The sequence below is a fragment of the Teleopsis dalmanni genome, chromosome 2, assembly GCF_002237135.1.
Source record: "Teleopsis dalmanni isolate 2A chromosome 2, ASM223713v2, whole genome shotgun sequence".
In the NCBI taxonomy this organism is placed as follows: domain Eukaryota; kingdom Metazoa; phylum Arthropoda; class Insecta; order Diptera; family Diopsidae; genus Teleopsis; species Teleopsis dalmanni.
In genome coordinates, this window is record NC_051847.1 from 161,670,154 (window position 1) to 161,683,118 (window position 12,965).

Here is a 12,965-nt window from a genome sequence, read left to right on the forward strand (position 1 = left end):
CAACTAACCGATTTAACTCGTCGATTGCTGCTCTACACTTCTTTACTATCTTTAATTTTCTATCTTTGGTGTTGAAAGTTTCAATACCTGTGGTATACTTTTGCCACTTCTTATGTACGTAAGTAAGATAATTAAACTTGTTGAATTCGGAACTACATGGGATTTATACTACTATGTAAATGATACAAAAATTCACAATCGAAAAACAACCATGGAAGTTTAAGGCAAGGAAAATATTTGCTGAAATAAAAAAAAATGGAATACTGCTAACTTGCATTTGTCATCCGTAGTATCGTGGGTGTGTATAGTTTATCATCTGTTGTGTTAATATTAATTTTGAAATGTATGTGGTTTTAACACATACAATCACTTAACTTTGTTCTTTTGCTTAATAACAAAAATATAGAAAAGTTAAAAAATGGTGTTATAAGATTTTGAAATATTCAAATGTTTATAGTTTTCTATATTTTAATTAAAGTTTCAATAAAATTATATTTAAATGCTTCAATGTCTCTTCCATATACTATTCAACTCGGCACTAAATCACAAAAACGGATAATACGAGAAAAAATTTTACTGGCACAACTCACCATCATGGATTTCTTTAAACTTATATGATGACGAAAGTGGAAGAGGCAGTAAGAATACGGCTTTGTCATTGCACGCAATTCAACGTAGTTTATTTCGCTTTCGCTTTCAACCTCGAAAAATAAAACAAAACATATTCAAAATATCAGTTGTCAGCATATGCAACTTGAGACAGTAATGACAACGTATGAGTACAGTATACCTAAGCTCACATATCATGAGGCATAAAGCGTTTCTTAATACCGCCTCCCATTAAGTTAATCCTTTTGTTATCTGCTCTTGTTTATTGCGTTCCAAAAGGAACAGAATCGTCTTTTGTTGTTCTAATGAAAACACTTTACCAGGCTTAAACGCGCATAAAGTTGAATGGGAGCGTTAAGCGTTCCAGCGCCTATAATTCTGCTATAAAAAACAACTCAAGTGCTTTTTTGTGCGATTTTTATTTTTTATTTCGGGCTTTTGAATGAGTAACGTCATTAAAGTGGATGTCGGTTAAGTATCTCTCGTGTATCAACAGTCATTATGGTTACATAATGAGTATCTGCTCGTGGCACTTTTTTCAAAGCATTCCTTTCTCATTTCTTAAATTTATGCCTTCAGTCTCTTGAAAATGAAAATAAACCGAAACATTCTTTGTTTGTGAACTTAATTAAGTATTAAAATTAACGTGCTCTAAAGATTTACAAAAAAAATATGCTTTATACTTAATAAAGGAAATATGCTTAATGAAAAGAATTAAGTTTATTTATTTTTTTCAAGTGATATAAAGCAATTATCCATTCAGTTCTGCGGTAATTGCAATCGTATGGAATACCTATCTGTTTATTATTTAAGCACTTAAAATTTTTTATTCAAGTTCTATTATTATTTATATAATATCTTATATTGCTTGAAATATAACAATGAGTAAAATAAATTATGAAAAACGAAAGCAAAAAGTAGTCAGCTAGGTTCTCCTTTACAATTTATATCGATTTCGATACTACATCAATAAAAAAGGATCAATATTCAATATTACTATTTAAAGCGTAACAATCAAAGCAAAATGCATCGTCCGTCTCGTAAAGATTATCTCCTATGCCATTCTAGTATAATTTCTAACATTCATCGCGCTTCTTCATCCACCTTCTTCTTAGCCTATTTTTTCTTCAGAATCCCATCTCTATATCTCTTTTGCCGGTGCGTTATCAGCCATACGTAGCACGTGCCCCAACTATTTTATTTGTTCAGATCAGTGGTCATAATTACTAGCTCGTGTAGAGGCTTCACGGTCTCAAAGAGTTTTCTCTATCTACTACTGTCTTTCGTTGCAGTCCACTAATTGTTGATATTTGTGCGTATATTAACTATTAAATTTTCCATTATTTTGCTCATGGTATTTCTTAGTTTCTCTTCTGCTCACATAATGTAGCACTCTGATTCTTTACAGGTTTTATTTCTTTCTATTTTTTGTTAAAGCGCAAAACTAAATTTCTGGATTATATTTGATAGCCTAGTATTGTTGCTACAACTATAGACATGACTTTTGTGCAGGTTGTGTAATATTTTCAATGACTAACCTATTAACCTAGAAATCTCTTAAAAAAGCACAATTTCTTATTTTAAAACTAAAAGAACCAAAATCTGCAAAACTGAGCCCCACACTACAAATAAAGTAAATAAGTTAATATATAAACTTATGTAACATATGTAACTTTTTATTTAAATTAAAAACATTTTATTTGTAACGCAGAATTTCCTACATTAAATGCTAAAATATAAGGATTATTTTGGTGCTTCAGTTTTTAGTATCTTCTTGATTTCCTCAATGCGCGCCCTAGTATCTTCAGTAGCCTCGTGCAATTCAAATTTTATTTCATCACACTTCCTATGCTGATCTTTAATCATACTGAAACTTTCATTCAAAGTTTTGCATACGTCGGCTAGTTCAGGTATTCCTGGAATATCGATATCAAACTTTTTTTGGTAGGACTCTTCCTTCGTTACCTGATCAATTAAACCACTCAAAGTGTTATTCACGTAGCTGAGTTCAAAAAGATTTTTCAATTCATCAACGGACGGTTTCGATAAAGGTTCAGTGATATTTATATTATCAAGAAAACGTTGTTGTATACTCTGAAAATCAATAGACTCTAGTCTCTGTGCAGCAGACATCAACTTTTCATAATTTTTGTCCAAATCACTTTTCATTTCCTTCACATCCTTTTCCATTTCGGCTAAGCAATCCTGTATTGGCGAAGAAGTCACCTGACCTTCATCATTGTCATAAGCTTGCAAACCAATACAAAGTCGGTTTAAATCTGCTATTATTTCAGAGTCATCTATTGGTATAGTAATATTTTCCTCGTTTTCTTCAATCATGTCATCTTTGTCAGTATGCACGTCCTTTGCATTATGTTGAGCTGGAGTATCCCATGAGCTGGTTAGACCTTCAGTTGTTGGCTCCATTCCCTCTGCATTATTTAAAGATTTTTCACTGTTTTCAATGGCAGGCGGGTGTGCAGATGGTAAACTACAATTTGAATGAAATACTTGAGATATGGTTATAATTTTTAGTAATCGTAAACCATAATTACCTCTCACTGACATTTGACTTCATTTCCTTTGTTATCTTCTTTCCAGATTTGGGTTTATCCTGACCCTTATCACTCATTTTCTTCTAGTTTTAATTTAGCGATAAATTGAAGACAAAAATATATAAATTTTATTTTTAATATTTATTAAAACTCTAGATCGTAATTTCTAGATTCGATTAAAGAATTATTTTCTAAGAAGCGCAACTCTAAACGTTCACCAAATATATGTACTATATTTCATATTTTTAATATTATGAAATAATTACTTTCAAGAAATTTAAAATGCCAAAGCAACTTTGATTAATATATGGAAATAATTAAATTTATATATATTACTATATACATTAAGAATTATTTGTACTTGATTACTTTAGAAAATTGTGAATCACAAGAGGTAGGCATGACTTACTCACACTTCGAAAGTATCTACAATGCTTTAGGCTACAACGAAAATTCAGTTTTCAGATATTGTCATTGTCTTGTTGATGTTGTGGGATGTCCTACAATAATGTTCGCTTCCACGTGTTAATTGAATTTTTCACACAACTAAGGTGATATTTTTTAAATACTGTTTTAATTTTCATTGAATTTATAATTACAACTTCAAGAAAGCCCTTTCAGGCCCATCGCGGCTATTATAACTACTAATTGAAGTTCAAGACAATATATATCGTTTTTATATCGTTCTAGACGTTCAAGATAATACCAATCAGTATGCAAAAAATTTGTAAAGAATTGAGTCAAGCACTAACATACTGGACTATACTGGATTATATTTATTTAATAAACTATTTTTGTTTTATTATCAAGAGTGAATGTGAGACTCCGACCAACGTGTCTATTGTGTCCCCTTTTGGGCTTAGACTAAGTCTCTGAGCCCTGTTACCTTAATAAGAAGTAGTATAGAGTTCACTTTACAGAGTAGTTAAGTAATTCCGTAAGGATATCCATTCTGAGGAGTCTATTCCGTGTGTGCATTAGCGTAGTGCATTCTAACAGACCATTTGTGGCTGATTCTTCATTCTCTTCGCAGAATCTACAGTTTGCATCCATATATACGCTATGGAATTATTTATAACTTTTTAAACAGAATTTTATATTCAATTCAATTTTTTCTAATTATATACTAAATTCCATATTATTTAGTACAAAAGTCAATGATTTTTTTCGCTTGCAAGTAATATTCAATATTATTTATGCCTTTTAAGACGAGGACTAATCTCATAATGATTTTTAAAATGTTTTTAAGATTTTTACATTTTATAAAATATCAGAGTTCAAAGATAGAAAATCCACTACTTTCTTGTAATTTAACGAGTCTGTAGTCATTGCAACTGACATCTTGCGAAGAAGCGTTCTTTTCAACATTCAAGGACTTTCCGTTAACAGGTGAATAAGCTGGTGGGGGTACTCTAAAGCGAATTTTGAGTAAAGATAAAAAATATTAAAACCGGAGAGTTACAGAAATTGATACCGAAAAATAAATTGAGCACAGAAGAGAATCGCTGACAAACACTGCGCATGGGCGGATAAAAATACTTATTTAGAGGACTCAGTTTGTAGTGCTCCTATTCCGAAATCATAACCAAGTACAAGGATAACTTGCGGACGTAGGCTTCGTAACTTTTCTAATGAAAACTCAATCGTAAGTATTATTTTAGATTTTTACATGCAAGGACATGGCATGATGCAATCTATAAAGATTGGAAAGTTTATTTATTTTAAATCTCGCTTTTCTTTTTACGAAAATAGCAATTTTTATGTTCATTTTTTTTATAGTTAATACTAAAAACTATAGAAAAAAAGATTATAATTTTATTATTAATATTTGAATTATACAATTAGCTTGATTTTAAAATAAAATACTTTTATTTTTTTAAAAGAATGAGTAAGAAACAGTAACGAAAAACCTTGAACCTTGAAGCTGTACTGGAGTAGTAATGTTGGGGCGGTCAGACTATAATCAAACTGAAGCAATGATAAAAAAAAATAAAATATATAAAAAATTTAAAAATATAAAAAATATTAATTATTGTTTGGGGTGCTATGAGTCTAAACCTAATAATGATGGTATGTAGATATACCTAATTAATAGTAGAATTCACATTAATGTTTTATTTTCCATAATTCCTGTAGGTTACTGTATTTAAAATTCTAATAATTTTATTCATATTTTAATCACTTCGGTCCACTACTATACCTGCTTTACACTATGGACTTGCCAACCACACCTGAAAGTTAAATTGCAACATTTGCAGATGCTACTGCAAGTTGCTGACTCCGTTGAAGAATCAATAGCAAGATTACAAACAGCTACAGATTCGTTAGACAATTGGACAAAAAAATGGAGTATCAAACTGAATTCTTTTAAATCTGTTCATGTTGATTTTACAAATAAAAAAATACAATTGTTTCCTATTTCAGATACCAAATGTCGTATGGCACTGAACTATGTGGGAGCGCTAGCCAAAGTAACGTCGAAATAATTCAACGTTTTCAGAACAAGGTTCTACGGAACATTTTAAAAGCGCCATGGTACATTAGGAACATTAAACACAGAAGCTGTCAATATCATAACCTCGTATGGACAACCAAGACGACTAAAACGGTGAAATTTATTATAAAAAAGGATGAGATGAGGATGATGAAAAAATGATTGTTTATTAATTTGATATATTTTCATTTTTTTTTGAATCTTTCTAAATTGAAATTTACGAAAACGATTTTGTGGTTTTTTAAATTGTTAATAAATAGTTAAGATATGTTAAAGAATTTGAAAAGCCCATATTGTCCTATAATAGTCTTTATATATTCCAAATATTAATTATTATTATATTTAGTAATTTGTTAACAATTTTTATCAATTTCATGAGAATTCTTTTTGATATTATTTTGTTCCTGAAACGCTAGGTAACAATATCATAATTAATTATTTACCATACTGTCATGGCGTTTTCGTTTGATAAATATGAATTCAATTTAGATTTACTCTCGATCTATTGTATTTTGTTTCCCAATGAAACATTTTTGTAGCAGTGTTAATGTACGTTTCTATATTTCATAAATACATATATCGCATCAAATCACACTTTATTTGTCATATCATATAAAACAGCTGTTTATTCAGAGTAATCTTACTACTCTGACAAAGTATGTAGAGTGTTATAAATTAATCTGGAGTATTATACACTTAACTCGAGATTAACCAATTGAAAATAATAATTTTACTAGAAGTGAATCTTGATTGAAAATGTTAATCCAGATTTACCAATCGAGGAAGGCATTAATAAAACCACGAAAAAACCTAAAATACAACTCAATAAATTAAACCTTTATACAATCAATTATAAAAATATAACTATAGGCATCCCGATTAAAATGTAAAAGTATTTACTAATAAACTTAATCAAATATTAATTATCAAATATGCCTTTAATATTGAACTGTTTTAGTGTCCAAAGACATACTGATATCATGCTATGATATCTTCCTATTAATATATATATACATGGTGCTTGTCGTACTTTTAATGTAAGTATGTATCTTTGTACATACAAAAATATAGCAACTATGATAGAGTGTTGTCAGCCGATCCTTAATTACTAGTTTATATTGTATTAAAAATTTCGCTGCTGTATCTCTAAATTAGTCTTAATTTAATTCAAATATAATTAACTTTTAAATTTACTGTAAATTCAATTTTTATGCAAAACTAAATTTATACAAAAAAAGAATAGTTTTGAAATAAAAATTGGCAACCCCAAGAATTAACTTTCAATTCGTGAAACTTGTGTTTCCAAATAAAGCTGTAGTTTATAAGCTCGTTCTAATTTAAAGCACGGCAAGTGCTTTGGTTGTTGTCACTAATTAAATAAAAAAATAAGCGACAATAAAACCTGGAACTTGAGCATTGAAAGTTTGTGCAGCCTTGGCTACTTGTGAAAAAACACGATTAATCATCGCTTCTAATTTGATGGGTACGAGTTCTAAACCTGGCACTTGCAGTCTAAACAAATTTTATACGCAGTATAAACTAATTAAATTCGATTATTTCCTAAGACCACTGATGAGGAGTAGTTGACAATACTCGAAATAGCGTTGTATGGTCAACCAAATTTAAAAGAATTAACTATTATTTTTGTTATTCTCTTTTCATTTCTATTTCTATAACTTTTCTAACTTTTACATAGTTTATGTTGAAGCTATTTGAGCCAGTGCACTTGAGCACTTTTACTCTTTATTAACTGCGAGGTATCTTCAAAACCCCTCTTTACGCTTTGACTGGATTAATGTTTACCACTTTATCAGACTAAGCAGTTATTGGCCTTATATCTGCATACCTCCGTGAAGAGCCTGTAACCATTCTGAGATTCGAGAACGTGGTGTTAGTAAGTCTATCAGTTTTCGCAATTAATTTCAGGGCTCTATCCGTTATGTATTTTTTGATCGGATCAATGTTGAGGTCTCTGAGGATGTTATTCGCCCTTATGTAACATGGTATCTTGAAAAGTCTTCTCAGAGCCTGGCTTTGTGCAATTTCTAGCTGGCGAATAACATAGTAGTGTTTGAAGCTTTGCTAAACGCTACACATCCATATAGAAGTGACGGACGAATTATTTGGTTATATATCAGCTTCCTGTTCTTAGCATTGCGATTTTCATTTCTAAATAGCGGTTGGAGGTGATGAAGAATTTTGGCACAGCTAATTCTTTTCAGTTGAACATGTTTAAACCATGTGAATCGTTTGTCCACACATACATAGTAGTTAATATTAAATTTAATACATTTATATATATATATCTACTATGCAATCTTATTTTTTAGTTTTTTCTTATTTTTGTCTTAGCGTTTGTTCATTTGCATTGAAATAAAAAATAAATCCTATAGTAAATATTTTATTAAAAATAATTTTCTTTTATTTCCCTTCATGAACTTTACAAAGTAAGTAAAAAATCGCAACATCTTCCTTTCAATTCAAGCAGAAAATTGTAATTTTTTTTTCATTTGTATGTCCTTATGTGTCAGAAACATAGTCAAGGTCTCCAGAGTGTCCTTCGCCACGAATATTTTGTTAAGCAACAAAGGGGAAAGGTACATCGTTTCAATTGAAATATGCATGAATGTCGTCTGGAATTACTTTTTTGCATTTTTGGCTTTTTAAAAAATGCTTTAACCCCAGAAGTTTCTCCATTTAAGTGTCCACAATATCACACTACACACACTATTCCCTCATCCTCGCTCAGCTGAACCCAGCAGTTCATGCAAACATATTATCACATGTGAAACGCCAAACTTTAAATTGCACCCGAATGACTTGGTTCGTTATTACATGAGATTATCGTTTCACTTTAATTTTTAACATTTTCATTTAAAATTAAAATAAAAATTTTTAATCCGCAAAATTAACAAGGATAAAATATATCTGCTTTTTTGTGTATTTATTCAGTTTCCCACTCCTTGCAAAAGAGTGTCGAATGTGCTTGTTATAATTGCCATATGTCTCAAGCCAGGATGTGCCTAATTGTCAAGTGGTCAGTTACGTTTAACTTAACGTTACGTTTAACTGCGAATAATTGCTTATCCTTTCGTCCTTATCTGAGAAATCGAATTATCTTTGAATGAACTGAATTTCCTTCAACTTTTCCAGCACACATGCGTTGACGTGCAGAGAAGAGTGCAGATATGGAAATTTAATATTAGGGAAATGAAAAAACCAATTAAAGGCAAAAGCCATCGACATCATTTGCCGCAGACTGTGCAGCAATTTATTGCCGGAATTTACATAAAGAAGACATTAAAGACAGCGTTTCCGCCAAATTGTTTCGTGCACCACGCGTGCAATTTTTTGACGTTTAGGTGGCGAAAGCGTTCAAATTTTCGAATTAAAAACACATTTTAAAATCGAAAACACAGCCAAAATGGACGGCGAACCAAAATATGGTAAGGTTACTTTAAATAAATTATAAAAATATTTACTGATGATATTCAATCAGTAAGCTTAAAACGATTCCCTACCCGAATTAAAAGGATGTCATATCAAATGATGAAAAAACCAGGGATAACATTGGGATCATTTGGTAAAAAGTTTTTTGTAAGGTAAAAATTATATTTTTTTATACGTGGGTTTTTATATTCCACCCAATTTTTTTCTGCATTTGCTCAATAGTTGCGCAGCTACCGCCATAAGTATGTGTCAAAGTTCAGGTCAATATCTGCATTTGCTTAATTGTAAGATTTAAAAAAACGGGCTGAGAACTTGGAGGATTATTGTGACATACCCACATTAGTTTCATAGACGAGTAGCAGTTTAGAACGCCATTATGTCCCCTGGAGACCCCCTGACCCCCTGTCTATCCCCTGGATAGACAGTGGATAAGTACCGAAGTCTGAGTCTGGCGAAACTATCACAGTGATACAGAATGTATTCTGCTGTTTCCTCTTCTTCGCCACAAAGTCTGTAGCTATCGTCGCTAGTAATACCTAGGTTCGATAGTTAAAAACTCCGCAATCCCTAGTGAGAAACCCTGTGACAAGTCGGATGCCATTTCTGTTCAGTATACGTAGCTCCCTAGTTGTGGCTAGCTCAATAGTTACGGACAAATTTTGTGAATAAGTGCCCTTAGCGATATAAAATGTCTAATTTTGATAAGCAGAGACGTTGCATTAAATTTTATTGGTGTAAGAAATGTATGCTAAAGACACGTTGATAATATTGTAGATCAAGAGTAACATCTAGGTTCGGGCTAAAAACATTCAAATTTTTGAAATAATTCTATGTTGAAGTTTGCCATATAATGCTTTTTGACCATCAGTATAAGATAAAAGGGACTTAAGTAAAAAGTTTAAATTTAATTTTTTGCACGGGTCTTGTTTTACTCGTAGTAAGGTAAAATAATACCGAAAAAATTGTACCAAAGTCATTGAAATTGAAGGGCTTGCTAACTGTTTCTTAGATTATCGTTATAAATTTCTACAGGTCAAGCTGTGAGCAAGAAATATTATTTGATTCTTATATATCAGTAACGTGAAGTTATTCGCAAAAAGAGGTTCGAATTAAAAGCAGACAATTCTGGCTTTTTACCGCACGATTATCTATCACCTGAAACCTTACTGGATTTATTGAGACTATTCAGTGATCAAAAGTACTACTCATGCCGTTTTATAATCCTCAGAAGTCATCGTTTGACTTCTGCCTACTTCCTTAGCTCAAAAGATCTGATTGAAAAAAAATGTTTGCATATATGTATATATTGTATCGGTTAAATAGTTTTTTAAAGGCGTTAATTTAAAATTAAGAGATTTATTCTTTTAATTTTGAACGATTTTAAGAATTATAAATTGTTGATCATATTGTTATATATGGGTTTGAATATGGGTCGTCTAAGCAGGAGTTTCCCAAAGGAAAATTTAAGCCATTAGAACGAAAGAAAGTATATTTTTCACTAAAAAGTTTAAAGTTTAAACATTAAATTATTTGCTAAAAACTAGCGTTGATGACCCTGGTTTCTAGAAATGAACTTATCCATGCTACTGTGAGATCTTCACCTCTGTTCTCTAGCAGCGTCCTGCAGATCGCTTCTGTGTTTTACTTAATCAAAAGCATCTTCTTTGGCAAGGAAGCTGTACTCTTTGAAATGAAATGTTCTCCTTGTCAACTCACCTTTCTTTATGGTCAACGTGTTGTTTAATACCCATTCCGAAAATGCTGAATAACGTTATTAAGATTTACGGTAAGAGATTGATAACCCTGTAATATGAAAATATAGAGTAATGTTATTTTGCTGATTTTGAAATGAAAAGTTACTCCTTACAGCACCAAGTCTTGGGTACATACATATCTTTAAAATATCTTTAAAATATGTTTAATAAATGAGCGACAAAATCTGCATTATAGCAGATAATCATATCTTATTTTAAAGTATATGTGAAGTTAAGACCAACTGCATAAACAAGATTTGGTTCGAAATCGGTTAAGACAACCTAATAAGTGTTTTTAATCATCAGGACATTGTTGTCCTTCCCGAACTTTGCTTCAGTCATATTGTGTTTCTTAATAAGGTTATTTATTTGTTTTTATCTGACCTTTTGTTTTTTTGTTATATCTCTACATTCACTTTAACTCCAATGCAGATATCTTATATGTGAAAAAATGTGAGAAGTCTATCTACATCAGCACTAATGCCGTCAACATTGCTAACCTATAATAACGAGTCATCTTTTTAGTGAATTCCAAGACGATGTCCAAAAATCAGAATTTGCAAAATGCTTTGCCTGTCCTAAATTTGTTTGAAGAACGTGTACTACCCAGTAGTTTTTGGAAATTGTGTAGTCTGGAAGGTCACTTTTCAACTTAAATGAACAATTTATGTTGATGCGAGGTTACCTTCGATGTCGCTTACCATCTGTCTTATCATCTGTATTGGGGATGTGAATTTTTCATTTATCATCATATAAAACTAACCCTTTTGTAAGGTTTTTTAGTCTATCACCCAAGAACAAAAAAAATAAGATGCGTTCGCTCTAATCTAAAAATATCACACACAAACGGGGATTCAAGTTCGATCCCGTGGATGGAGAAATTTAGAAAAGAATATTGAAATGATTATAGATAGGAATGCTTGAGTTAGAATAGATACAAGGACATTTTTTGCATTAGCTACTCTAAAGCGCTACTAGAGATCACGACGTAGACACACTCTTGTTGAAAGGTGTGAATCTTTAGTTTAAGTTTCACCTGTAAGTTTCCATCAGTAAATTAATACATCGTTTATTCAATTCAATTTCATTTTAAAGAGAATCTAAACCATGTTCTGTGAGAATAAAATAACGATAAAACAATTGAATGAAAAGATGAAGAAACATTTTTTTGAGCGTACCTTATAAAAATATTTACCAGTTGACAAATTCAGAAAAAATTTTGTATAAAATTATTATAAATGCACAAAGATATTCTTTTAGTTGCTTACTTAAATACATTTGAATATTAAAAAAGAGAAAAGAATGCACTTTAAAATTACAGACAAATTTTAAATATTATATTTTTTGAAACAAAAGACTAAATTTGTATAAAATGAAAGAAATAAACTAAAAGTAAGAATAAATGAAATAAATTTAAATGAGATCCAAATTTTAAATTCTTCATGAAAATCATCCTTAATTTAACATTTTATTCGTGTGGGGGAAACTGTTTCATCCATTCTATTCATCCTATCCTACTTAGGTTTGGATGACAATTGGCAATAGGCGATTATCTTTTGTTTTATTAAATTTTTTTGTAAACAAATTGAGATATATTTTAAAATTAAAAAATTTTAAATTACAACAAACAATGTCAGATTTTTGGAGTCTGTTATTGAAGCCGTGTGGGGACACTCCTTCATCCATTCTTTTATCCTACTTAGGTTTGGATGACAATTGGCAATAGGTGATTATCTTCTGTGTTATTAAATTTTTTTTTCTAAACAAATTGAAATATATTAAAAAGTTAAAAATTTTATAATGGCCTGAAGAGCGTTTCAACACTTCGTTCAATTACAAACTCCTTCTTTTGATTTGGGCATAAAACGATATTTTTTGTTTAATTGCAATTATTGTGGTTTCGCAATCACTTTGTGGTTCTCCCTTTAATATTTAAAATCATTAAAACTCACAATTACTGGCGTCCTTACATAAAATGGCCATTAGCGATGCCAAAGTAATACCAAAAATCATTTGCCTCAGTAACGGCAACACTTGACGGCATTATTCAGCGAACAATAAAATGGCGGACAAAAAGTTTTCCTATTTTTTATTTCCCTCTTC

The 12,965-nt window shown here is 30.9% G+C and overlaps 1 protein-coding gene across 1 annotated transcript; it reads right to left on the reverse strand.

Annotated features, from left to right (window-relative positions):
• Positions 1-2,295: 2,295 nt before the first annotated feature.
• On the reverse strand, positions 2,296-3,385 carry LOC119682093. Its single transcript, XM_038095441.1, has 2 exons — positions 3,165-3,385; positions 2,296-3,100 (listed from the first exon to the last, which is right to left on the reverse strand). The coding sequence occupies exons 1-2, from the start codon at positions 3,239-3,241 to the stop codon at positions 2,353-2,355; spliced, it is 825 nt and encodes a 274-aa protein (XP_037951369.1). The 5' UTR covers positions 3,242-3,385; the 3' UTR covers positions 2,296-2,352.
• Between the last annotated feature and the right edge of the window lie 9,580 nt (positions 3,386-12,965).